The sequence below is a fragment of the Danio rerio genome, chromosome 8 (genome assembly GCF_052040795.2).
Source record: "Danio rerio strain M-AB ecotype USA chromosome 8, GRCz13ab, whole genome shotgun sequence".
NCBI lineage: Eukaryota > Metazoa > Chordata > Actinopteri > Cypriniformes > Danionidae > Danio > Danio rerio.
The window spans coordinates 52,559,483-52,585,834 of NC_141028.1; the positions used below are offsets into that span (position 1 = coordinate 52,559,483).

Sequence of the window (26,352 nt, forward strand, 5' to 3'; positions counted from 1 at the left end):
CCACCCTCATCTGCTGCCCCCTCTCCAATACCATCTGCATTTCTAAAAACAACATCCAGTTTTTTCTCTTGGTTAAACCGATGGCACTGAAAAGCACAAATTGCACTTGCCAAAATGTTATCTTGTAAGTCGCTTTGGATAAAAGCGTCTGCTAAATGTAAATGTAAATGTAAATGTGTGATATTGATTTGACGGTGGTGCTGATGTGAAATCCACTCTGTTCTGCATGTTACGCAGTAATGAATCAAGGTCAACACTAAAAATAGAAAATACAACAATGTGTCAGTTTTTATTTCTACATGTGTATTTAAAAATGTCAACGATGTAACAATGTGTCATCTAAAATAGAATCATTCTCCACTCACTCTGGTTTGGAGACTACTGCAGCTGATGATGATGCCACTGGAGAAGACCGAGGTGATCTCACTGGAGAATGCAGAGGTGATGCAACTCGAGAGTGCAGAGTGATAGCTCTGATGTGGTAGAAGAAACAGTCTATAATAGTGAAGTTGCAGTGTTAGTTTAAAAAAAACTCCAGTGTATCCTTTACAATTAAGTAGTTAATCTTTCATCTTTAAAACACAAAGATATTTTTGATGAAATCTGAAAGCTCGCATCTCAGCCTGCCTGTTGGATATTTCACACTGGATGAAAGATCATCATCTTCAGCTGAACCTCGCAAAAACGGAAATGCTTGTAGTTTCTGCCAACCAGACTCTACACCATAACTTTTCAATCCAGATGGATGGGGCAACCATTACTGCATCCAAAATGGTGAAAAGCCTTGGAGTAACGATTGATGACCAACTAAACTTCTCTGACCACATTTCTAGAACTGCTCGATCGTGCTGATTCGCACTCTATAACATCAGAAAGATCCAACCCTTTTTATCTGAACATACAGCTCAACTCCTTGTTCAAGCTCTTGTTCTCTCCAAACTGGATTACTGCAACTCTCTACTAGCTGGGCTTCCAGCTAACTCTATCAAGCCTCTTCAGCTACTCCAGAACGCAGCAGCACGAGTGGTCTTCAATGAACCTAAACGAGCACATGTCACTCCCCTGCTAGTCCGTTAGCACTGGCTGCCAGTTGCTGCTCGCATCAAATTCAAAGCTCTAATGTTTGCCTACAAAGTGACTTCTGGCCTTGCTCCTTCTTATCTGCTCTCACTTCTGCAGATCTATGTGCCCTCCAGAAACTTGCGTTCTGTGAATGAACGTCGCCTCGTGGTTCCATCCCAAAGAGGGAAGAAATCACTTTCGCTCACGCTCAATCTGCCTAGTTAGTGGAATGAACTCCCTAACTGCATCAGAACAGCAGAGTCACTCGCTATTTTCAAGAAACGACTAAAAACTCAACTATTTAGTCTCCACTTCACTTACTAATCTGCAATTACCTCTCTGAATATCACACTAACTGTACCCAAAAAAAAAAAAAAATAAATACTAATACTACTAATACTTTCCTTCTTAGACTTTACAGACCTGAAACTTGCCTATAGCACTTATTCATTGTTGCTCTTATAGTTGTGCAAATTGCTTCCTTGTCCTCATTTGTAAGTCGCTTTGGATAAAAGCGTCTGCTAAATGTAAATGTAAATGTTTTTGAACATAATTCAAGGCCCAGAACTAAATAAATGGTTAGAATAGTCTATTTGACTCCACTATAATGTTATAAAGGAATACTTTTTTTGTGTAATAAAACAAAAACACACCAAAAATAACAAATTAAATAAACAATTTCTTCTCTTTCATGTTGGTCTTTTACGTAGTTGATGTAGTAAACACAATGTTGTGACATTCAACCCAGAAGCGCTACACTGTGTTCATAGTTTAATAGTTTAATTAAGTCATTTTTATTATTTTGCCCATAAAAAGTATTCTCCCTTCGTAACTTTTAGGTGGATCCACTGTAGTCAAATAGAGTGTTTTAACAATGTCTTATTTTCTGGACCTTAAATGTGTTATTTGGTAGGCTGTCAGGGACAGAACATTTTCAGATTTCAATAAAAAAAATCAGTTTTCAAAGATGAACATAAGTAATGAACATCAGTACTTTAGTTAACTTAAAGTTAACAGATTATTCCAAGATTAAATGCTGTGAAAGTACTGTTCATTGTTTGTTTTTATAAGACACTGTACTATTGTACAGTGCTACAGAAGTACTTGGTTTTTACCATTTAATTTGCTTCTAAAATGCATTCAAAACAACCAAAAGTTGACAGTCAGATACATGAATGATTTTCACCTGCATATCCTCCATGTGCAACCGCTGAACATAAATATTTAATGGAGTAGTTATGTTGTGTTCGAGAAGTGTCCCAGAGGCATTGCACATTATTGACAAGGCTGATGTAATTTCCCAGATGATGAAAAACTGTTGATTCATTACGTGAATCCACAAAGTCAAAGAGGACCTGAAAACCAAAAATATTTATTTAAAAGTTAATTTCACAGGTAGATATGCAATAAAACTCATTCTATATCTATACACAGAAATGCAATGCTGCCTCACTCCTTTTAGGCAAAAATACTTTAGTTACTGAATTGATAAATAATATTTCTCTGTAAGTAGGGAGTTACATTGCTTTTTTTTTTAAGAAACTAAAAACACAGCTTTGTTGTTAGATGCTGAACAGACACAGATACACATCTCTCTGTCTTAATATTTCAAATAAATAATATAATTAATTCATTCATTACACGCAAAGTAACTACATGTTCTCACTCCTAACTCGTCCTATATTGACGCTTGGCCAGGAACGCTCGGCGTCAGATTTTGCCGAACAGGGTACTACTTCAGCGTCATATTTAGACGTTCAGGGATTCCCTATAGAATCTACAGGAGCCTGAGGTGTTAAAATTTGACAAGTTAGATATATTAAGAGCAGGTCATAACTACGATAAATAGGCATAAAAAAAGAACAGACTACAATAAATAAGTCATGGCAGGGCTAGTCAGATGGTGGCCATCAGGACATATTTATCTAGCTCTTCTATGTCACGTTTGGCGGATTGAAACAGGAACAAAAGGGTGTAGGATCCAAGTGCAGTTTTAATGTTGAATATTGTGCAGTGACAGACAAAAAATACAAAAATCAAAGTGACAAAGTATCAACGGAGGAGGAGCAAGGGGAGGGATGGGAGGAGCAAGGGGAGGGATGGGAGGGTCAGACCAGGGAGGAACAGGAGACCAGGAAGGAACAGGAGTGAATGTCCAGGGTGGGTTCAGTGGGTCAGGTGCCCCAGCAGGAAACCAGGGTGTAGCCGGAGGGTCCGTCATAAGTAGTGGGGAGGACCACCAGGGAGGAGCGGGAGGGATGATCCAGCCAGTAGTCTGGGTGGCACCAGTAAAACCAGGAGCCAAACTGGAACCGGCACTGTACTGTGCTCTGGGGCTGGAGCCGACACTGGCAGGCGCTCAGGGGCTGGAGCCGACACTGGCGGGCGCTCTGGGGCATGGGCAGTCCTCTTCCTACGCCTCCTCCGTCTGGTCATTTGAGTAAGAGAAAGGGTGTTGTCAGCAGAAGGAGTAGCATGTTCTGGGGCTGGAACCGACACTGGCGGGCATTGTGGGGCTGGAGCAGACACTGGGGTTTCACAAAGTTCTAGAAGTCTTGGTCTTCGAACAGCCCGACGCGAATAAGCCCACAGCTTCAATTTAGCCCTCCTCCTCCTCTCCATAGGTCGAACAGCTGGCCCCGAAAACAAACCTCGCTGTTGATTATCTCTCAGGCCTCCCTCCTGAGAGTTCCTCTCCTCCAGAGTAATAAAGAGAGGAGAGCCAGATATCAACAGCGCGTGCTCTATGAAACGATAGAGGTTCCAGTCCTCCTCATATGATGGCATTTAGGATCGGACTGGTTTTAAAAGTCCTCCTCGGAAAAACATCATTAAAAGTAAATCACTGTAGGTGCTGTTCGGGGCCAGATCTAAAAACTCCTTAATATAACACTCTATAGAGTGGTTACCTTGTTTTAAAAGCATGATCTCGTCATCTGCTGGATCCATAATGACTGCGTCGTTCTGTCACGATTAGGGGTTGAAACGGGAACAAAAGGTGTAGGATCCAAATGCAGTCTTTATTAAGAGATTGTGCAGCAACAGAAAAACAAGGTGTCCTACGTTCAAAAAATAACAAAGTAACAAATAAACAACAAAAATGAAAAACTACGACTCAGGATCAGGAACAGGAGTAAGGCTAAGGAAATAACAAAATCGCTATACAAGACTTACTAGATACTGAAGACAGGAAAGACAATCAACGCAGTCACAAACAATGGTTGAATGGTAGTATAAATAGTCCAGCAAATCAACAGGGAACGGGAACAGCTATGAATGGCCAATCAGTTTAAGTGATACCGGGTGTATTGCAAGTGGAATGTATGGACTTGTAGTTCTTTCACCACTGTAGTTCGCTGGAAGTTGCTGGTGAACTACAGTGGCATCTGGTGGACACAGACAGTCATAACATTCTACTGATTTTTTTATTTTAAAAATCACTCGCTGTACCCCTCTAGCGTCATATTTAGATGTGCAGGGATTCCCTGTCGAATCTGTACAGGAGCCTGAGGCGTTGAAATTTGACGCGTTGGGTATATTAGGGGCGGGTCACAACTACGATAAATAGGCATAATAAAAGAACAGGCTACAATAAATAAGTTATGGCAGGGCTAGTGAGTTGGCAGCCATCAGATCATATTTATCTAGCTCTAATACTGATTTTTTTTTGTAATTTAAAAAATCCCTCGCTGTCTAATATCAAAGTGCTGTCTGTGAAACTGCTTTCACAAACTTTAACGTTAACAAAGCTCCATGGCGTGAGCAACATCAGTAACTTAGCCTAAGAACTTTAAGTGTTTCCTAGTTTTTATTGGTGGCTTGTTAATATAGATTAGCATACTGTATGTAATGTGCTGTGATTATGTTTGGTTAATCAATTATTTAATTACTCAGCGCAATGTGATTTATTAATAATAAGCATTATTATTTATTTGTTTGTTTGTTTATTGGTTGGTTGATTGATTTATTATTTATATTGTATTTTTATTTATCTATTAATAAATCAATCAAACTGTGGTGCAGACGTCACTGCATGGCGCGATCCCAAGATCCATTGCGATTTTCCACTCGGTAAGTAGAATACTTAATTGATATGATGTAAACAATTATATACATTTTCGGTACAAAAACTGTTCAGTCTGGTCAAGGTAGTTGTTTCGTGATGGAGTAAATGACAGCAGACATTACAAAATATAATTAGCTGCAAAATTTGTAAGTTAGTATGCTAGCCCAGTTAGCTAATTAAATTTGAGTTTGTTTAGAGAGTTCACACTTAGATATTGCTTGACAACTGTAAGCAGGTTTGGCATGCTGTCCCGGGAGAGAACCCTGTGCTCGGAGATAGTTGAGCCCAGGGCTCCCGCCAAGTCCATAGAGCATATGAGGGGAGTACAAGATCAGGTGGTTCTCGAGAGCTCCCCTTTTTTGTAAAGGAGGAAAGGGGGTGGATGGGGGTTTCTTCAGAAAACGAAGATAAGGGAGTAAATCTAGCTAAGCTACTTATAGTGAGTTAGGATAGATCTGATTGGCTAACTAATAAGTGTAGATAGGTGGCCAGCTGCAGTCAATTATATCACATGCTCCTCTCGAAATTAGTTAAAAAACTTCACTTCAAGAGTTCACACTTAGGTATTGCTTGACAATTGTAAGCAGGTTTGGCATGCTGTCCCGGGAGAGAACCCTGAGCTCGGAGATAGTTAAGCCCAGGGCTCCCGCCAGGTCCATAGAGCATGTGAGGGGAGTACAAGATCAGGTGGTTCTCGAGAGCTCCCCAAATGCATGAAGCTCAGGACAGCAGCCGTGTATTCGAAGAAACTCCCCAAAAGGCTTGAAATGCTATATCTGGCTGCTGGATATAGTTATTTGAAAAAGAAAAGGGGCTCCTTTGAAGCAAAGGGTGAAACAGGTTCCTGCGGTAACCCGAGCAGAGTTGGCGTGGGCTGTGAATACTCCTGCGGAAGTAGAGACTCGAGGAGACCCCTGCGGGGGTCAGAGCCATGGGGTGGACAGGAGTCCTACTGGAGTCTTTATAAGGGAACAGGAAGGAAGAACTCCGGCTGGAGAGGGGGGTGAAGGGGGGCAGGGCGGGCGGGGACTCCGAAGGAGTAATTTGCTCGAGGAACACTCCTTGCGGAGATAGAGCTTGGAGGTGGCAGCACTATATATAATTATATATTTATATGAAACATATAGATATATAAATATATAATGGGGTAAATCTAGGGCCTTGGAGGGGCGTTTTTTACTGACTCTTGCGAGAGTCGAAGCTCTTGGCACTCCTGCTGGAGAGAGAGCTGTATGTGCTATCTCCAGCTGGAGTCGGGAAAAGGAAGGGTCGGTAAAGCCCCAGCTGGAGGGTGAATGGCAGTTGGGCGATGACCCCTGTGGGGGTCCGGTGCTCGGGCTCAACTCTGCAGGAGTTAGAGCTTGAAGGTGACAGCACTATATATAAATATATATTTATATGCGTGTGTGCATATATATGTATATATATATATACATATATACATACACACACACACACATATATACACACACACACATATATATATATATACACACACACATATATATATATATACACACACACACACATATATATATATATATATATATATATATATATACACACACACACACATATGGTTGGGTCGTATTCTCTCCCTGGACTAGGCCCGTGCCCTTGGCCGCTGGGATTACTGCGTCTGCTGGTGAGGGTCCTCTGAGCTTCCCTGAGATGGCTGTGGCTGAGTCGGATATAAGATTTGAAGGTGTCGGAAGACCTCCTTCCTAGTGTTTGTATGTGTTGTTGCGATAGCCCTTTGTGTGCTGCTGTGGCGGCGGCTCCAATTCTGAATGACTGACTGGAGTATGAATCTGGTGAGAAGCCTGAATGGTCTTATGACTTTAAGGTGTTTTTGGAACCAAAAACAAGTTACTGGGTGGTGTGTGTCGTCTATGAAAAGGGGGGCTAGGGGACTTGCGCTTAGTGTTTTCTTATAGTGTATGAAGCTAGGAGTAGTTAGAATGGGCTTGTGGAGGAGGGAATATTGAATATGAAGATGCAATGTCCTTTTCTGGATTGATCTATTTACTTTGCTTGATGAGGAAGGAAATTGTTTCTTGAAGGTGGGGTGGATAGTGGGATCGAAATTTGGTGTTACTGTAAATTCAGAACATCTGAGAAATCCGAAAAAGACGAGAATATACATTGCATCTAGAGTGTGGTCTGTATGAAAGGATAGGTAGCCTTTTCTGATTGTGCAAATGCATTTGGAGAGTATGTTGTGTGTGTGGTGGGCAATCTGGTATATAGGGGGGATTTCAGATTGCCCTTAATAAGGCTGGTTTGTGAATTAGCAATAGAATCAGAAATGGAGCCGTACATGAGTTTGTGGAACAATTTAATTCCACTTAAATAACTCTTGATAGAGTTGTCTTGAATGTGTTTGTAAGAATGCAAGTATGTGACGTATAGACTGATTGTAAGCGGGGAAAACAGAAATGAAGTGTTGTGTGGGGAATGGAATGTGTGGATGTGTTGAGCAGTGAGAACTGATGAGGTGTTCTGGGGTAACTTAAAATGTATATATGAATGTTGATGCAAATTGTGTATGCTGTGGTTATGGGATTATCGTCTTCAAAGGAGGGATGGGGTCGGCTGCGGCTCTGCTTCTGGTACGAGTTTCTGGAAATAAAGCAAAAAGAGAGTCAGCGATTTCCTTATGCAACTAGGAACATGTAAGACAGTTATCCCCTACAAAGGAGGCAGCGTCTGTGTAAAAGGATATACTGAGGATAAAATTAGATAGCTAATAAATAAATGGGCTTTTATTCCAGCGCTTAAAAAGGAAAGCATAAAGCAGGTTACATGCAGGTTTAAGCGCCGCCTGATGGTTACAAACCTTTATGAATTTCTTTCTTCTGTTAAACCAGGGGTCGCCAACATGGTGCCCGAGGATCTTGTGTGTTGCCAACAGGCCTGTTCTAAAAATAGCTCACCATAGTGCCACTTACTAGTAAGCTCCATCTAATATAGAAGTAATCATTTAAAAATGTAAATATTTGCATAGATATATAAAGTATTGCACATTGATATATTAAATACAGGATAATTCCTACCATGTTAAATCTTTGTTGGTAACTTTGTAAGAATCATTAACATGATCAGTGTCTTCACATGGATGAATATTATTAATTATTACCAAAAACATAAAATTATAATTAAAAGTAAATTGAGCAAATTTGTTATTTGAGAAGTGTTTATCAAACTGGTAGCCCTCCACATTAATTAGTACCCAAGAAGTAGCTCTTCTTGGGTACTGGGAGGTTGGTGACTCCCGTGTTAAACGCTAAAGACAACATTTTTTGAAGAAAGCTGAAAACCTGTAACCATTGACTTCCATAGGAAGGAAAATAAATACTATGTAAGTCAATGCGGCTGTCTGCAGTGCCCAGCCACAATTCAGGACACTTCGTATTCTGCCGCCCCGTAGAGCGCTATTTGTACATTTAATTAGTTATTTTTAGATAACGTATGAATGCGTGTGTCTGGTGTGCATTAGCCTACTATCCCTTGTCATCAGGGGCGTAGCACCAAGTTCTGGGCCCTGTACCCTCTCAATGTCAGTGGGCCCCCTACATATTTTTTTAATTATTTGAATATTAAACATGTTAAACATGCACAAATAGTGTTTTAATCTATAATCAAATCAGATTATAATAATGACTGGTTCTTTCATTCACCACCAAATTGATGCATTTGGCCTACTTATGCTCAAATACCTTTAAACCGTAGGCTACAACGGGTTTGTGTACTGACATTTTGATCCATGATACTGATGCAAGTTTTGATTTAAAAACATTTATTTTTGAACAGGAGAACACGAGACAACTGTACCCTCAGAAACAAATCAAATAAGCTAAGCCTGCCATAATAAAAATTGTCAACTATCAAAAAATAAATAAAAGTCAAATGAGATGTAATCTACATCCCAGTAAATCCCCACTGACGAATCTTTTTGTTTGCAAAATCAGTGATGAGATCTGTAAAGTCCAACTGTTTGGCCAATTGGCTTTCAATTGACAGAATGGCAAGGCTGTTTAGTCTATCCTGGCCCATTGTTGATCTCAGGTAGTTTTTAAAAAGTTTTAACTTGCTGAAAGCCCGTTCACCTCCTGCAACTGTGACATGAAGTATGCAGAAAATCCTTGATGGCAGATGGCATTGAGCAGCTCAAGAGAGGACAGAGTTTATGAAAATGTAGCATCATAAATGGTGCGGAAGTGTAGCACTTCATTTTCAAAGTTTTCTGAGAGATCCTTTTCATACATTTTTGCCAGTGTCTGGCATGCTTCTTTTATCTGCTCTGCAGTCATATCTGTCAGCTTCAGAATAGGTGCAAATGTTTTACATATCTTCGCTGTGGTCTGAAATCTGGCACTCAGTGCACTGATGATGCTATCCATTGCAACAAAAAATATTTTGTTCCTGAATGCATTTTCTGCACTGTCTTCAGTAGTTGCACCTTCTTGTGTCATCTCATCAGGCATGCGTTTCCTTTTGCGCTTCCGTCTCTCTTCAGTCCGAAAATGGTTAGGGACATCCATTGTTTGTGCTACTAGGGAGGCCTCTGCAAGCAGTGAGTCCCATCTGTCACGAAGAGCCTGCATTTCCTCTTGTAGTGCCTTGATGTTTGCAGCCTGAACATCCAGAGAAATATCTCCTGCCTGAAGAATTACATTTCGGTTTTTAATGCACTGCAAAATCTTTACCCACACAGTGAGCAGGACGATAGCGTCAAAGGTCTTGAAATAACTTATCAAACCATTTGCCTCAGACTTGGCTTCACTAGCTAAACTACAGGTGGCTAAGACACATTATAGTGCCTCAAGGATGGAGAGCAAGTGCACTGCCACAACTCGTACTGCAGCAATGCGGGCACTCCATCGAGTGTCAGAGAGACGATAAAGAGAGAACCCTGTCTTTCAGGATTGCCCATCGCTCTGGGCTAGCACTGAAAAGATTATAGAGATGGTTTACAGAGCCAAAAAATGTTGCAACCTCTGGACATGACTCAGCTGCATGGACACCAACCAGATTGAGGGTGTGGGAAGCACAGGGAGAGAATGTAGCAAGCAGATTTGACTTTTAAAATCTGAGCTTGTACTCCTTTCACCTTTCCAGACATGTTGGCTCCATTATCATAGCCTTGTCCTCTACAGTCTTGTAAAGGTATGCCATTGGAATGCAACACTTCTAGAATAATTTCAGAAATTTCCTGGCCTTTCTTTTTGTGAAAGTCTTTGAATTCAATAAACCTCTCAACTATCTTCCAAACACCGCTGTCTTCTTTGTCTTGATGTACATATCGTATCAACAGCACATACTGTTCTGTATGAGATATGTCTGGTGTTGAGTCACATATGACAGAGTAATATATTGCATCTTCTTTCTTTCAGGATAGTGTTGAGCACTCTCTTGCCACAGATCTCAATGAACTTGTTCTGGGTGTCTGGACTTAGGTAGTGAGTTAAACGTGACCCTTTCTTTTTTTGTCTTACTTTTTCTAAGTGCTCTTGTAAGAGGGGATCATAATGGGCCAACAACTCAAGAGTTCCGAATTGCCATTATGTACATCATCCAAATTTGAGGTTTTGCCTCTGAATGCAAGATTTCTTGAAGCTAAATGAAGAGTTACATCTAAAAGCCTCTCTAAGGTCTTGGTATGCTTCTGTCTGAAACTGTTTTTGAAGGTGCCCATCAACTCCTGTAGCTACCAATGAGTGCTGAAGGCTTTTCTATTTTACATAGCACTGCTTATGGGGAGTGTGTGTCTCATGTTCAGGGAACTTTCTATACATTTTTTGCCATTTGATGTCTGCCAACTTAAGTCCATCCTTGCTGTTCAGTCCACTTTTAGATGGCCTAGTCTGCTCATGTGAGAACAGAAGGCATGGGATACAGAACAGAGCATTTGCACTGTCACTGTGAATTAGCCAGTCCCTCTAAATCTTCTCCCGCCCATTGGCTAATTTAACATATTGAAGATAATTAGGGAATGCTTTGCTGTCCTTGTCTTTGGGTGCCACTTTGGTCAGGTCTCTACTTTGACTAGCCAGTCTGCAAACTAGAGTATCTCTCTGCTGAGCAGTTAGCTTCTCTGGCCACAGTCCTGGGTCCTCTGACAACTCCTCTTTATTTCCCTCACTTTGCCCTTCCTTTTCTCTCTCTCCCCAGCCTCCTCACTACTCTCAAACACATCTACAAGCATGAAATATACATTATTTATGTTAGCCTCAACCTTATTGTAGTCTCACATGTAATAATTAATCTTAATTGATAATAGTACTATAATAGTAGTAGTATGATAATAGACTGCTGCTCATTTCAGTTGAAACTGCTACAGCACATGATTGCTGGTAATAACTTAAAGTTGCCTCTATGAGCTCACCTTCTCTCACATAATCAGAATTGCACCCTGCCTTGTCTTCTGCATCTAATACAGATCTCTCTACATCAACAAACACAAAAAATAGGTATTAGCCTCTTAACGTACAAAAAACCCAACCTACTGGTAAAGCAAGCTCCCTTTGTATTCCGAGAGCCATTTCAGTGCAAGATAAAGTGCAACAAATTTGAAAACTTTCCACAAAAATTATAGGAATTAAAGGAAATTAATGGAGATTAACTGGAATTTGGGGATAATTTCAACAAACTTTATCATATCCAAACATAAATATCAAAAATTAGTTTTTTAAAAATAGTAAAACGATGTAAACAACATGATATTTTATCAGATTTGTTTTAGAGTAGAACTTTAAAACTTTAACTCTTGTACTGAACCATCAATTCTTCCACTGAATAACAAAAACATGAATGTTGAGTAAAATATTCCTCATCATTACACTTTATGAAGTTGGCAAGCTCAAGTGTGTCCTCAGTACTCCAGGGTTGAGGAAATCATCAGTGCATGTGATGGAGGAATGCACAGTGCATGTAGGGGGTGTGGCCTCAGTAGCCCTGCAGTGGTCATGTGATTTAATAGCAGACATATTTAAGTGTGCTGCATTAAATCTGCTTGTTATAGCCAAGATTATGCTACAATAGATATTTAAGTTCCCTGTTAAGGGAATAACCTTTCAGTTCTGTAAATCCCCATTAGTTCCCTTATATTCCTGTTAACTCCCATGGAAATTTTCCAACTTTGAAAATTCCCAGAATTTTGCAACCCTATTCATTGGCTTTGATAGCATCATGAATTTATTAAGAATTGACTATAGCTTTTAAGCACAGCATTGTGCTTCAATGCTAGGGCTTTTCACCAAACAAAAATGATAATTTGCTTTATTGCTCAAATCAATATTACCTGTGTGCACTTGAGAACACAGTGATATTGGTAGGCACATTTACATGTGCAGAAATATAGGCGGATAATTTATTAAGGAGTTTGAGGATATAGCAAACATTAAGCAATAGAAGGGCTAGTAACTTTACATTGTGGTGACACTTTTTTCACCACTCCACTCTCTCAGTATACGTTCTCATTCCCACGGAGTCAGCTTTGCTGTCTTTAGTAGGCAATAGCACTTAGCACACACATTGAATCAAAAGGCTTACTTATTTAAGGTAAACAACTCACAATTAGGAAGCAAGGGGGGAGCTCGCCCTTTCAGCAATGATCTCACCTTGTCTTTCCTCATTTCTGCTCTCAGTCTCAGCCTCATCCCCAGAAGAGCAGCCAGGACTGGCCAGTGCTGCTACTGCTGGTGTGTCGGAACCACTGGTTGTTTCTGAAACTGGTTAATGTTGGCAACCTGACATTAGCTAACCTGGCCCATAATTTACTTACAGCAACAAGCAGCCTGGTTGACAAACTAAGCTAAAGATTTAACGTTAGCATACATACATTACAGGGCTCGAAATTAACTTTTTTTACTTGGTAGCACTGGTGCTCCCAACTTCAAGAAGTTAGGATCATCCCAAAAAATTTAGGAGCACCTATTTTCTTTTTAGTTATGCGCCGATCTTGATTCTTAATGGCCGATTTTGATTAGCACACGTACATCTCGGAGATGTCTATTTGACGTCTGCATTCACATCTGCAAGACATCTACAAGACGTTTCCTATCAGATGTGAAATAGACTTCTATTAGACATCTTTAAGATGTTTGCGATTCAGAATGTGTGTAAAACTGACATCATACAGACAACTACCAGACGTTTGTATACAGCAGGTGCTTTCCAGATCAAGAGATCTTTAATAGTCATCTTGCAGACGTATACAGACACAAAATATCTAATACAATGGCATTTCAACCTTTATATCATTAAAAGGGATAAATCAAGTATATAATTTCGTATATTAGTATTACTTAATTGTTTAGATTTTTAAAAGGCACATTAACTTCTTTTTTTAACACTTACACTTGGATCGATAATTGCAATAATTTGACCATAAACAGCTGAAAAAATTTATTGGACCACGCCCATGCTTGTCGGCGCCTCCGGTGCACGACGCCCTTCAGGCCGAGTTTGTTGCATTATAGTGCACTGGACAAGTCTGAACATGCACGGCAAGCAGGTCTGTACAATTACTTAATTTATCGGCTTAAAGATATCGGCCTAATTTAGACATCGGATCGATAACAATAATCCCAAAAATAGCATTTATCGGCCGATAACGATATGGCTGCTGATATATTTTGCATGAATATATTAATTTCAGAACAGCATGGGGGCTAAGTGTTTAGCACTGTCGCCTCACAGCAAGAAGGTCACTGGTTGGAGTCCCGGCTGGTCCAGTTGACATTTCTGTGTGGAGTTTGCAGGTTCTACTCGTGTTGGCACGGGTTTCCTCCATGTGCTCCTGTTTCTCCCACAGTCCAAACACATGCGCTATAGGGTAATTGATCAACTAAACTGGCTGTAGTGTAAGAGTGTGTGTGTAAACGGAACAGTTGGCGGTTCATTCCACTGTGGCGACCTCTGAAATAGAGACTAAGTTGAAGGAAAATGAATTAAAATTTATTTAGTTAGAATGAAACTCTACAGATGGTATTGTACACAAAAAATATGTTTTATAAAATTATCTGTTGTATGTTGTCTTAGACCCGACTCATAGCTAAGAATTAGGTTCATTAAGTCAAAACTCCCTGACTTATACCTCATTTCTGCTTTATACAAAAAAATCTATCAGGAGCTATGCTTAGTCAAAATAAGATCATAATCATATTTTTTAGATTTGGTTTTGACGACTTCCAAAACTCACCGACAACTGTACATAAAAGGCTGTTACCCCTTCTGAAATGTGAATCTATTAACTTAAATTGCTAATTTTTTAATTCCAGCATTATGAAAGTGAACCAATGGGAGTAAACCCTACCCTTACAGAAGATTACAGAATTATTCTTTTTACATTTATTTGTAAACCTAGTACGTTTTAAAATGCGTTTTACTTGTTGTTTTTGCTTTATCCATCAAAACAATCATTCTAAACACATGCATGTTCAAAACCAGGATTTAAATACCCAATGGCACTCAATCAAACATATCTACAATGATAAGGAACATGGTTACTTACTAAGTTATTAATGCACAGAAATACCACATGAAGGACAGACTTTGAATCAACAAACAGTGTGAGGAGAGCTCCATTATAGTGCACTGGACAAGTCTGAACATGTTCCGCCCATGCATGCACGGCAAGCAGGTCTGTACAATTACTTAATTTATCGGCTTAAAGATATCGGCCTAATTTAGACATCGGATCGATAACGATAATCCCAAAAATAACATTTATCGGTCAATAACTATATGGCTGCTGATATATTTTGCATGAATATATTAATTACAGAACAGCATGGGGGCTAAGTGTTTAGCACTGTTGCCTCACAGCAAGAAGGTCATCGGTTGGAGTCCCGGCTGGTCCAGTTGACATTTCTGTGTTGAGTTTGCAGGTTCTACTCGTGCTGGCATGGGTTTCGTCCGGGTGCTCCTGTTTCTCCCACAGTCCAAACACATGCGCTATAGGGTAATTGATCAACTAAACTGGCTGTAGTGTAAGAGTGTGTGTGTAAACGGAACAGTTGGCGGTTCATTTCACTGTGGCGACCTCTGAAATAGAGACTAAGCTGAAGGAAAATGAATTAAAATTTATTTCATTAGAATGAAACTCTATAGATGGTATAGTACACAAAAAATATGTTTTTTAAAATTATCTGTTGCATGTTGTCTTAGACCCGACTCATAGCTAAGAATTAGGTTCATTAAGTCAAAACTCCCTGACTTATACCTCCTTTCTGCTTTATACAAAAAAATCTATCAGGAGCTATGCTTAGTCAAAATAAGATCATAATCATATTATTTAGCTTTGGTTTTGACGACTTCCAAAACTCACTGCGTGCCGACAACTGTGCATAAAAGGCTGTTACCCCTGACATAAAATGCACCCCTTCTGAAATGTGAATCTATTAACTTAAATTGCTAATTTTTTAATACCAGCATTATGAAAGTGAACCAATGGGAGTAAACCCTACCCTTACAGAAGATTACAGAATTATTCTTTTTACATTTATTTGTAAACCTAGTACGTTTTAAAATGCGTTTCACTTGTTGTTTTTGCTTTATCCATCAAAATAATCATTCTAATCATTGTAAACACATGCATGTTCAAAACCAGGATTTAAATACACAATGCCACTCAATTAAACATATCTACAATGATAAGGAACATGGTTATTTACTGAGTTATCAATGCACAGCAATACCACATGAAGAAAGGACGGACTTTGAAGTAATAATCAGTGTGAGGAGAGCTCCATTATAGTGCACTGGACAAGTCTGAACATGTTCCGCCCACGCGCGCACGGCAAGCAGGTCTCTACAATTACTTAATTTATCAGCTTAAAGATATCGGCCTAATTTAGACATCTGATCGATAACGATAATCCCAAAAATAGCATTTATCGGCCGATATAGATATGGCTGCTGATATATCGTGCATCCCATATATGAAGTAAAAAAAAATATTCAAAAGTGTTATTTAAAGTGTAACTGTAAGCACATGTTTGTCACATATGATGATATGTACCAGTGTGATGAAGCCTTTATACGTTTATTTAAGGAAGACTATCTTTATCTTTAAATTGTGTTAAAGACAAACAATAAGTTGTGTTCTCTGACACATAACGAGTCAGTCATGTTGGCAATGTTAGAAACTGAAAGAGTACTTCTGGCCTTATCTGAAATTGAACTTTGATCATATAAAAATAAAATCAGTGGTAATGCTTTTTCTCAAATAATCTTTACAAAACAGACTAAGGCTCATTTTCTTGCATTGCACCCCGTTAAATTACCTTAAAATAAAATTGCTTAATACAGTATTTATGTGACAAATATTTCAGTGGGTCTAACTAATGTGTAGTAAATGCTTTTGTTCATTTCAGATGCTGAAACTTGAGGCAATGGGTTACAAGCCTATTTTATTCATAGTAAAACAAGAAGACAGAACATTCAAATAAGTGGGTTGCAGATTTCATAACCCATCTGCACCCAACTCCTATCACAAGAAAATTTCTGGAGAAGATGCAAAGGGCTTACGAATTTATCTCGACTAAAGGTAAGAGCAAGATTTTTGTTCAAAAATATATATTTTTATTTATGTAAATGTACAATGACATCCACATTGCAGAGCAGCACAACAGCCCCAGTCAGGAGCAGAGCAACAGTTCCATTGTGGAGCAGTCAGAGAGCCTCACCGTGAAGCATCCGGAGAGCCACACTGTGGAGCAGCCAGAGAGCCACACCGTGGAGCAGCCAGAGTGCCACAATACGGAGCATCTGGAGAGCCTCACTGTGGAGCAGCCAGAGAGCCACAATACGGAGCATCTGTAGAGCCTCACTGTGGAGCTGCCAAAGAGCTACACTGTGGAGCATCCAGAGAGCCTCACTGTGGAGTGGCTGGAGAGGCACACCATGGAGCATCCAAAGAGCCTCACTGAGGAGCAGCCGGAGAGCCACACCGTGGAGCATTGGGAGAGCCACACCGTGGAGCATTGGGAGAGCCACACCGTGGAGCATCTGGACAGCCTCACTGTGGAGCAGCCAAAGAGCCACACCGTGGAGCATACGGAGAGCCTCACTGTAGAGCAGCCGGAGAGCCACACCATTGAGCATCAGGAGAGTCACTGTGAAGCAGCCGGAGAGCCACACCGTGGAGCATCCGGAGAGCCTCACCATGGAGTAGTCAGACAGAAAGGAGTCTGAGACTTTATTTATACTCAACCTGGTTCCTCTCTCTTCCCCACGCTCTCCAACTTCTCTCTCTCTCCTTCCTCCTCTACTGTTATGCTTCCTTCATACTCTTCTCATCCTCCACTGCCATGCTCTAAGACTTTGCGACACAGGAAAAAGGACGACACCAGTCCCTTTTGCCACCTCTGTCTCTTCTCTATTATGACCATTGATCTCTCCCTTCCAGTCTTGTCCTCTACCTGCTGCTTCTTCCATCTCCCAGTCCTTGAGTCAGGAGGATCCATATGTGAAGAAGAGAAGAAAAGGTACGTTTTGTTTTTCTTTAATCCAAAAAAAAAAAAACTTATTCCACACTGTTTATAAATTTGATCTCAGATGAAGTTGACTTTAGATTTTAGATTTATCTAGGTTATCAGATCATTGCCAATAAACAGTAAGTTGTTCTTAACTTCTTTAACTGTGTTTAAGTGGCCATTGTCCAAGGGCTGTGGTAATGTCACTATTTCAAAGGGGTCATCATTTCTCATGTTGTTTGAACATTAATGTGTGTTGGCAGTTTGTGAACACAATCGTCCTCAAATGAAAATCCACCCAGCTGTATTTTTATAATATTTAAAAGTAATATCTGACTCCAATCATATGCGTCTATGTTCATGTGAATTGTTCCTGATACAGCTTCACACACAGAAAAAGTATTAGAATTTTTTTATGCATCTTTGCAAACGTCCTTTTCTAATGTGCTCGTTGGCAAATTTCATCACTAAATGTGACTAAACACAGCTAAAGTTAACATTGGGACTCATTATACCAGGCAGTGTGGGCGGGGCAAGCACAGCTCATTTACATTTACAGGGACCTTGCAGTAAAATGAGTTGGTATTTTGCTGAGCTGATTTTAACTTGGTAAAAAAAATTATTATTTTTTTACACTACTATTGAGAATTTTTAAACAAAATAGACTATAAACTTTTAATTAAAACCTTAAAAAAGAAACATATGAACTTGTGGAAAATGGGCATGTGATGACCCCTTTAAGCTAGGAGGGCTTTTGGAAACCCAGCACAGTATATTTTGCTTGATTGACAATAAACAGGGACAAAGTGGAACCACAGTTCACCTCACAAGTAAAATGATAACTATTAACTGGAGATTCAACAACAAAGCTTGACATTTGTTGCTTAATAATCTTTCGTTATCTTTTAATAATTTAGGTTGCCGAAAATGTAGGCAGAAGACCTTCCTTTTTGATAAAATAACAAGGGAAAGAATGAATGAGGTAAGAACATGCAATGAGGGGTTGGTCCACTGGTCGCCTTGCACTGTGTGACAAGTCATGTTTTATTACTATTCAATTTTATTGGAATGGCCTCATATTTTTCCTTAGGGGAAAGGCCTCATCTGCCACAAAGACATAGGAATGGGGTCCTCTGGGGTCAGCTCCTGGGAGATGTAAGAATGGATTTTAACCACAGCAGATCGAACTGTATTTCTGCCAAGTGACTTAAAAGTTATCAGCATGATGGTAAAAACTACATTTCTAGTCAAACCATTCTTCTGTAATCTTATACCAAAAACGAAAATAAGGACCGTATTAATAGCTAATAATGTGGGAGAGCGTTGTTATTATGTGATTGTATTTTGTTGTATTGCAATATGGATGTCACGAGTCAGGTTTGATCCAATCTTCTGTGTTGTTAACTTCAGCTGTTTCCCCTTTCAATCAGTGCTGGCGTGCATGCATTACTCACCTGTTTCCATTTAAGTCTATTTGTCTCTTCATATATACCTGCCCCTTCTTGTTACTCTTTGTTGGATTATTGTGTTCATTAAAGCCTACAGACCAACTCTCCCTCTCTAGTGAACCTGACTTTTCCATCTAATCTAGTTCAGTCCTGTTACTTTGATCTACAACTTATCGCCTTTGCTTATCTGTGATCTGTGCAGTATCCTCGCTGTTGATTCCCAACTCCTCACCTGCACTCACCAGCTACAGCCCTTGCTCCGTTCGAAAGGAACCGAGGCAGATCACCAGTCTGTGTTCTCCCACGGGTGGTCGAGGAACGGCGGCTGCCTTAGTTCATCCTTATTCCAAATAAAACACCCTTTTTTGAACTGAATTCTCTCTTTTCTGTTCGAGTCTGACAATGGAGCAATTGGGTGTTATTGTCAAATCAAAAGTAATTCACAAATACTTGAAAATGAGATGATTTAATGACAATAATTATAAATTGATAAAATATGAAATGATAAAAACATATGATATCAATTGTACCCAGCTTAAACGTAAAAAAGTTACAAGAGGTAGAAGGAGAGACAGGGGGAGGCAGAGACAAAGAGAGTAAGTAGGCCTCAAAGAGGCAGAGAAGATAGACTCCAGATCAGAAGAGGGTGAGGAGGCATATGAAGGATGCCCCCACGGAGTCCTTGGCCAAAGGCTGAGTTGGCCAGAATCCCACCATCACTCATCACACCATCAAAGTACTAAGTAAAAAGTTCCTTTGTAGTTGTGGAACTGGGGTTGGATGGTGTCTTTGTTTTTATGATCTTGGTTATCCTTAATGGTGTGTGGAACTGAAAGTTTTATCACTCTTTATCTGAAATCTCTATTTCCTCGCTTTACTATTTCTCTTTGTTGTTACATGCTCTATAGACCCGTATAGCCTCTCCACGTGGTTTACCTTTGTTCTATGTTTAATGTATGTTTGTGCGTTTTGTTCGTTGTTTTTCTGACTAGTCAATAAATCTCATTATAATCAAATGAATTGTATTGTTTGCCTCACAGAAAAAGTCACTGAAAGACAGATTCCCCTGCCTAGCTGTTACATGTTGATTAAAACTTATGAATGATTAATCTACTTCACAAGTAGTAATAATTCCCTTTTCTAAATGAATAGATCATTACCGTGCCCACTCGGAAGAGCAGCGGTTCTGGTCATGTTTGTTTGGTCAAATTAACAATAAATTAATCCAGAATGTTAATAATTAATAATTTGTTACTGTTCTGTTACTGTTTACTGTTTGTTAATATTCATAATCTGAGAGTCCGCTTGGTCGAGCGGGCAGAATCATATACAATCATATGTTTGACCAAATTGACCGAAGCTTAAGCCGGAATATTAATAATTAAGAATAAACCGTTATTGTTGATTATTAATAATGATAAAATGAGCTAATTTATGTTACATATGGCCAATTACAATGCATATATTCTGTGTGTCACTTTCTCTGACAAGCAGAACAGCCAGACAAACGAGCCAGACTGGTAAAGTATTTACAAAGCAGAAAGCAGTTTCCCAGAAGAGTATATTGTGAAGGGCTAATTAGATAAACTTAATTTCCAGTAATGTGTGAATGACAGAGTAAATGGGTGTTTCCTAGCACTGAGGGTTGTACTCTGTAAATGCAGCCATAGTTTTCATAAATGTTTTGAGCCTGTAAAGTGGCACTTGTGTAAGGTGTCAGTGGGAGGAAAAAACCTATACACAACATCAACACTCTTCATGATTTGTATTTATTTCGTTGTGGTGTTAAATTAGAAGAAGACATGGCACATATGATTGTCAATTTAGAAAGGTGAAAAACACATAACAATAAATATAGAAAAGCAATTGGTATGATTTTTTGTTTATCAATTATATGACAGAACAACAGACCATTTCAGACTGCTTCTCCTCAGATTCTTTTATGCTAAACTAGTTAAACTACTATACTTATTTTTAAATTTCAAATTCGTGTTGAACTAGCATGCATACAAAGTACGCTAGTTATTCTTCAGAAGGGTTAATATGCAAATACTCTGCTCTAAACATTCCTTTGATTTGCTGATACTCCCCATGAAATTCCACTTCAGCCCTGCTTCCTGAAGATCTCCACAGGAAGAGCTGTGTTCCTCTAAATATGGTTGTCTTTAAAGCATCCACATCTCGAATCTGGGTTTGGAAAAGAAATAAAGACAGCATAAAGATACTTGTATTCAGTCCAGGGGCATCACAGATACAATGTTTATCAGTATTTGTGTTTGCACAGCTTTAATTTTTTTGTTAATGTCTATCATGTGTAAATACATGTATTCACTGTTTAATCTCGGATTCATTAATTCATCCTCACACATCATAAGTCAATAGTATTTTCCATGACGTCCAGATGGAAAGGGCTCAGAGCTTGGTATTTAATCCATAATTGAAGAGCTCCCCCTAAACCCAGCATGGGATAAGAATTGATTAAAGGAGAAGAATTTGGATGAAGTAATAGGTAATTCAAATACTTCTGTAATCAAGTTCGACCTGTGCAAATAGTAAGTACATATACATAGTAAATAGGGTGGGCTTCAAGCTCATCATAGAGTCTGATCGCAGAGAGCTCCACCAAAATTAACAAAAAAAGCTGCCAGAGAGTCAAAAATTTGATGATAGATGGAGGACTTGAACTGTTACTGAAGGGAGCTGCAGCTCACTGCTTCGGAAGGGAAAACCCCAATCATTGCCAAATGGGTGCTCTAATCTGTAATGATCAATGGTGGGCCTATGCTACTTCTAAAGGGAGAATCCTCATTGGCCATTGAACGGCCCACAAAATGAGCAAAGGGAGCTGGGATTGGTTGCTTCAAAATGGAGGGCTCTGTTGGTAGCTGAAATGCAGATTGATGTATTGGATAAAGGCAGAATGGATAAAACCTCATCCAAGGCTTGACAAGCAATGACTGAGGAAACTGTTACCAATGGGAGCTCCGGCTTGCAGCATCGGAAGGTAGAACCTCCCTCTTCATTACTGAGTTGTGTTTCTGGATGTGACAGATGTTCTTTTGAAAATAAGTTATCTTACTCAAGTGGTAGATCATTCCCAATCCCTGAGATAGAACGTCTATCCTCAGAAAAATCTTTCAGGGAGGGGCTGTTGGATAAGTGTGAAAGCCAGAACTGGCAGAATGTGAGAAATACTGCCAGCAGGGACCTTGTGCAATGAGCATTCAGCTACCGGCTCCTGTACATGGCACTATACTAAAAGCCTATACTAAAAGCATCTGTCAAGGAAACATACCTGGCCATGTCCTAAAGGGGATGACAGCCTGTAGGAAAACAAGGTCTGTGCAGGCATTATATGTCTGGTGATACAGTGGTGATACTCGAAAACTCCAGCGTAGTGTGGACGGATGGCGTAACCGTAGCAAAATTTATGCGCTTTAAAACGAAAACGGATTAGTGTAAATGGGGCCAAAATCATCAGCAAAGTAACACAGTGCAAGTTAACCAGAGTATATGAGTGGAACGGCAAGAATTACTACAGCACTCAAAACATTTTCTATTTGCTCTTGGTTTTCCATCTCACGCTCTTCACTCACGCCAAGCTTGGTCCTTCCTCCTGCTACTTGATTGCTCCACAGAAAATAAGGCATTAATTAAAGCTCCACTGTTATATCACAACCCTGTCATATAACTGCTACGTTTTAATACAAGTCATTCTTTTAAAGATTATGTCTTGGGCATCTGATTTGACCTCAACGTGTGTGCTTTCATTTTCACCATCTCACTTACATTAAGTTACTTAATGTAACTGTTTTAATAAGTAAAAATGGCCTTTGTTTAGTGTATCCTGTATCAAACTAACAGATTTTAAAGTTAATGTAATGTATTCTCTTAATATTAAAGAGTTAACATAAGCTTGACAGCTTCAAATCCTATTGATGTTGTAACATAGAATGCCGTTAAATAGGGCCCAGATGACAGCAAGCATCAAGCTTTTATTGAGATTCCCTTGTCTGTTATAGGTCTTTAAAAAGCGTTAAACAGATGCATGTGCAGTGCCGTAGGGATGTTAAGATGAAGCACCTGTGTAGATTTTGATTAGCCTACAGCGTAAAATACTATAATAGTATTGTTTTTTACACAGCGTTGCATTACTTACATTTTACATAGATAGTTTATGGCCCAATCCCAATTCTACCCCTTAGCCCTTCCCCTTACCACTACCCCTCGTTTTGCGCGTTCCCGTGAAGAGGTAGTCGTGTCCCAATTCTCTTTAGCTTAAAGGCTAAGGGCAAGGGGTATACACCCCTTCAAACGAAGGCTTTTCAGGACCCCACTTGAAACCAAGGGGTGAGAAAAATTTCCTTGAATACCCCAGCAACAGCTCCACCCGGAAGTAAGGAGATCCACAAATTAGTATTTTTTGTCATTATTAAGATTTTTTACAACAAACAAAAACATGTTTTAGTATATTCATAACCGAATTCATGTTTTACCGTCATGCTTTAAAAAATAAAAAACGCAAATTTTCGCAATCTATAATCCCTAATCATAACTCCTGTACATTAGTCCCACAACTTTCTGACACTCGATAAGAAAAAAGTCTAGTGGCTGTCAATGAGCTTTTTACAGTGTCTGCAATAGTGCTAATGCTGTTTTTGTGTGTTTACATAGATGAGTTAGGCCACTGTGTTAAATGCACAGTATTACAATCTTATTGCCACATAATGATAACATAATACATGCCTTCAGTAATTTCCTAAAGATAAAAACCAAAAAATAACACAACTGGAATAACTACAGCAGTCGCCATCGTCTGATCTCATATGAAGCAAGAGATCACGAGGACATATGATGACGTGTGCAGGTGCTTTAGTGCTGTCCCAATTTTAAGGGGTAAATTTTGAAGCCCTTCCCCTTAACCCTCAGTTGTAAGGGGGAAGGCGAAGGGGAAGGGGTAGGGGTACAAAAATAGAATTGGGATTGGGCCTATATATAAAATGAACATCTCAGCTTAGTTTGCAATGATCATTATCTAGCGTAGGATTGGGCTTATTCTTCAGTAGAGGCTATATTCTATTATTCATAAATTATGTTGGCCTTTTTTATAAATGGATTGTTTATAAAGACTAGGCTATTAATGATACATGAAAGACTTGATTAGTTTGGTAGTTGAATATATCAAATGATTCAAAACTGTATCGGTTGTGTTAATGATTGAGTGGTGTCTGAGCACATTCGGAGTGAGAGAAATCCCACTCCAATTACACCGCTCTACTTTACTCCTCTCATACACTCTGAAGTAAGTTATTTCAAAAATGGAACATACTAACTTACCAATATGTATGTTGAGTTTGTGTCTGTATTGTTGAGAACAGAAAGTGCTCTGATTTGAACTCTCAAAGCAGGAGGAGCATCAATGAACACACGACAGCTCTGGGTGTTAGAGGGGTAAGTGGCTGGACTCTTGATCGGATTCTCAATAAGTCCGGAAGGAGCAAACAGTTGAACATCACACACTGTGAAGAAAAAGACACGCTATATCACATCATTTTAGTTTGGCTAAATCTAAAATTACTTTAACCAATATTTTTATTCATAGAGGCATGCAAGTTTTCATCTAGGTTAAACCAAAAGTCTGCAGGGTTTAGTTCTCCAGGATTGGAGTGGGCAACTCTGATCTAATGGAACACCACATTTCCCTGTCATAAAGGGATAGTTCACCCAAAAATGAGTATTTACTCACAGGGGCGCCACTATAGGGGGAAATAAGGATTATTTTAAGGGCCCATGCACTCTAGGGGCCCCCAGAGATCTGCTTTATTATTAATAACAGTACTATAAATGTAATAGAAATTATGAATGTATCCATAAATTACAAAACTATTTACAACAACAAATTTTTTTTTAATAATTTTGCCTGTCTGCCACTGTCAAATTACAGCCCCCTCCCTTTGATTGCATGGTTTAGATCGTCAGTAGCGAGAAGTCACTACTTTGCTGAGTGAGATCCACAGATGTTAAACTTTCAAAGTAGCGATATCCTCAGGGTCAATCATTGCGGCACAGCAAAATCCTTCTTTGGCTCATATTTTTGGCCCTTATTCTCTTAAGAAAATAATAATTTAATAATTTTTGACTAAAAATCTCTTCTCAAAATAGTAAAATAACTATAGTTGTCCTGGTTGGTGTATTGAAAGGGAACGAAGATGAAGGGAAGTGCAGCAAATTAATTATTAATTAAAAAATAAAACAAAATGCAAAAAAAACACCCTAAAGGGGGAAAACATAACTAAAACACAAAACAAACTTGACTGGGCTGGGAGATAAGAGCAGGGCTGGACAAGACTGGACTGGAAACGACTAAAGACATGATACTGGGATGATGAACTGGCACAGGACAGCAGACATGAGGAGATTATAAAGGAGAAATAATTGGTAAACAAACAGGTGAACATAATAAACTAATAATGGGTTAACAAAGAGGGTGGGACTAGACAATAAAAAGAAGCACATGACACAAAGAAACAACACAATCCATGTGCTTAAGTAAAATGGTACTAGAACATGCAGCCAATGAGAGAATTTGTTAACCGTGTGTTCACATGAAACACAACACTAACTCATGCGCCCACAATGTAAACAACCAGGGGCTTGTTTCAGTAAGTAGGTTCAGCCAACTCTGAGTTTAAACTTGAACTCTGAGTTGATTTACCCAGAGATAAAAAAAAAAAAACTCAAGAGTTTTCGGTTACAGAATAGCTGATCTGAGTTTGGTCAATCAACTTTGAGTAGACCAACTCAGAGTTAAGTGTGCACACTGCGGCTATAAAAAGACATTATTAATGGGGCACGGATGTTACGAGTCACCATGGCAATATCTTAAAAAAAGAGATCAGCATTTCTTTCTGCAGCTGAACTTGATCTTCTTATGCAAAGTTATAGCAAATATGACCATATATTTAAAAAAGCAACACCACTGCATCAGTGAAACAGACAGTTAGCGTGGGAAAACAGCTGCTCAAGTTAATGCGTAAGTCTATTTTTTAATTATTTAAGTATAATAAAAAAAGTAATGTAATGTGTGACGTTCATTAAGTTTTTACTTGGAAAAATTGAGAAATTGGCCATAATTTTGAAGTTATTTCAGATGTAATTGCATTAAATTACATGAAAAAGGCTACTGCTTAGTTTCTACAACAAATTTTACAAAACAAGAATGCAGATAACCTTAACACAATGTTCTTTGGAATTGTTTAATTTTAGATTCCCTTTTTTACACACATTGATCAGT

The 26,352-nt window shown here is 39.2% G+C and overlaps 3 protein-coding genes across 6 annotated transcripts in view; 2 read left to right on the forward strand and 1 right to left on the reverse strand.

Moving 5' to 3' along the window:
- grk5l (G protein-coupled receptor kinase 5 like) overlaps nucleotides 1-26,352 on the forward strand; it is a 785,510-nt gene that overhangs the window by 538,357 nt on the left and 220,801 nt on the right. The gene's annotated exons all lie outside the window — the stretch shown is intronic.
- On the forward strand, nucleotides 16,730-20,074 carry LOC141375917 (uncharacterized). Its single transcript, XM_087264051.1, has 5 exons — nucleotides 16,730-16,822; nucleotides 16,958-17,622; nucleotides 18,528-18,592; nucleotides 18,701-18,838; nucleotides 19,261-20,074. Exons 1-2 carry the CDS (start codon nucleotides 16,730-16,732, stop codon nucleotides 17,327-17,329), a joined length of 465 nt encoding a protein of 154 aa, XP_087120177.1. The 3' UTR covers nucleotides 17,330-17,622; nucleotides 18,528-18,592; nucleotides 18,701-18,838; nucleotides 19,261-20,074.
- Nucleotides 20,814-26,352, reverse strand: part of adamts13 (ADAM metallopeptidase with thrombospondin type 1 motif, 13) — a 60,792-nt gene continuing 55,253 nt past the window's right edge. For all 4 annotated transcript variants that reach the window (XR_015498418.1, XR_015498419.1, XM_087265322.1 and 1 more), the window contains exons 29-30: nucleotides 24,396-24,577; nucleotides 20,814-21,245 (exon numbers count right to left, since the gene is read on the reverse strand). Coding sequence is in view for 2 of the 4 variants with exons in the window: in XM_087265322.1 (XP_087121448.1) it covers nucleotides 21,081-21,245; nucleotides 24,396-24,577 (347 nt within the window). In the remaining 2 variants the exon portion in view is untranslated. The remainder of the gene's footprint in view (nucleotides 21,246-24,395; nucleotides 24,578-26,352) is intronic.

Coding starts and splice junctions, on each gene's coding strand:
- LOC141375917 (XM_087264051.1), top strand. CDS start 16,730: ATGTACAATGACATCCACATTGCAGAGCAGCACAACAGCCCCAGTCAG. Junction 16,823..16,957: donor AGCAGTCAGAGAGCCTCACC/GTGAAGCATCCG, acceptor GAGCATCTGTAG/AGCCTCACTGTGGAGCTGCC.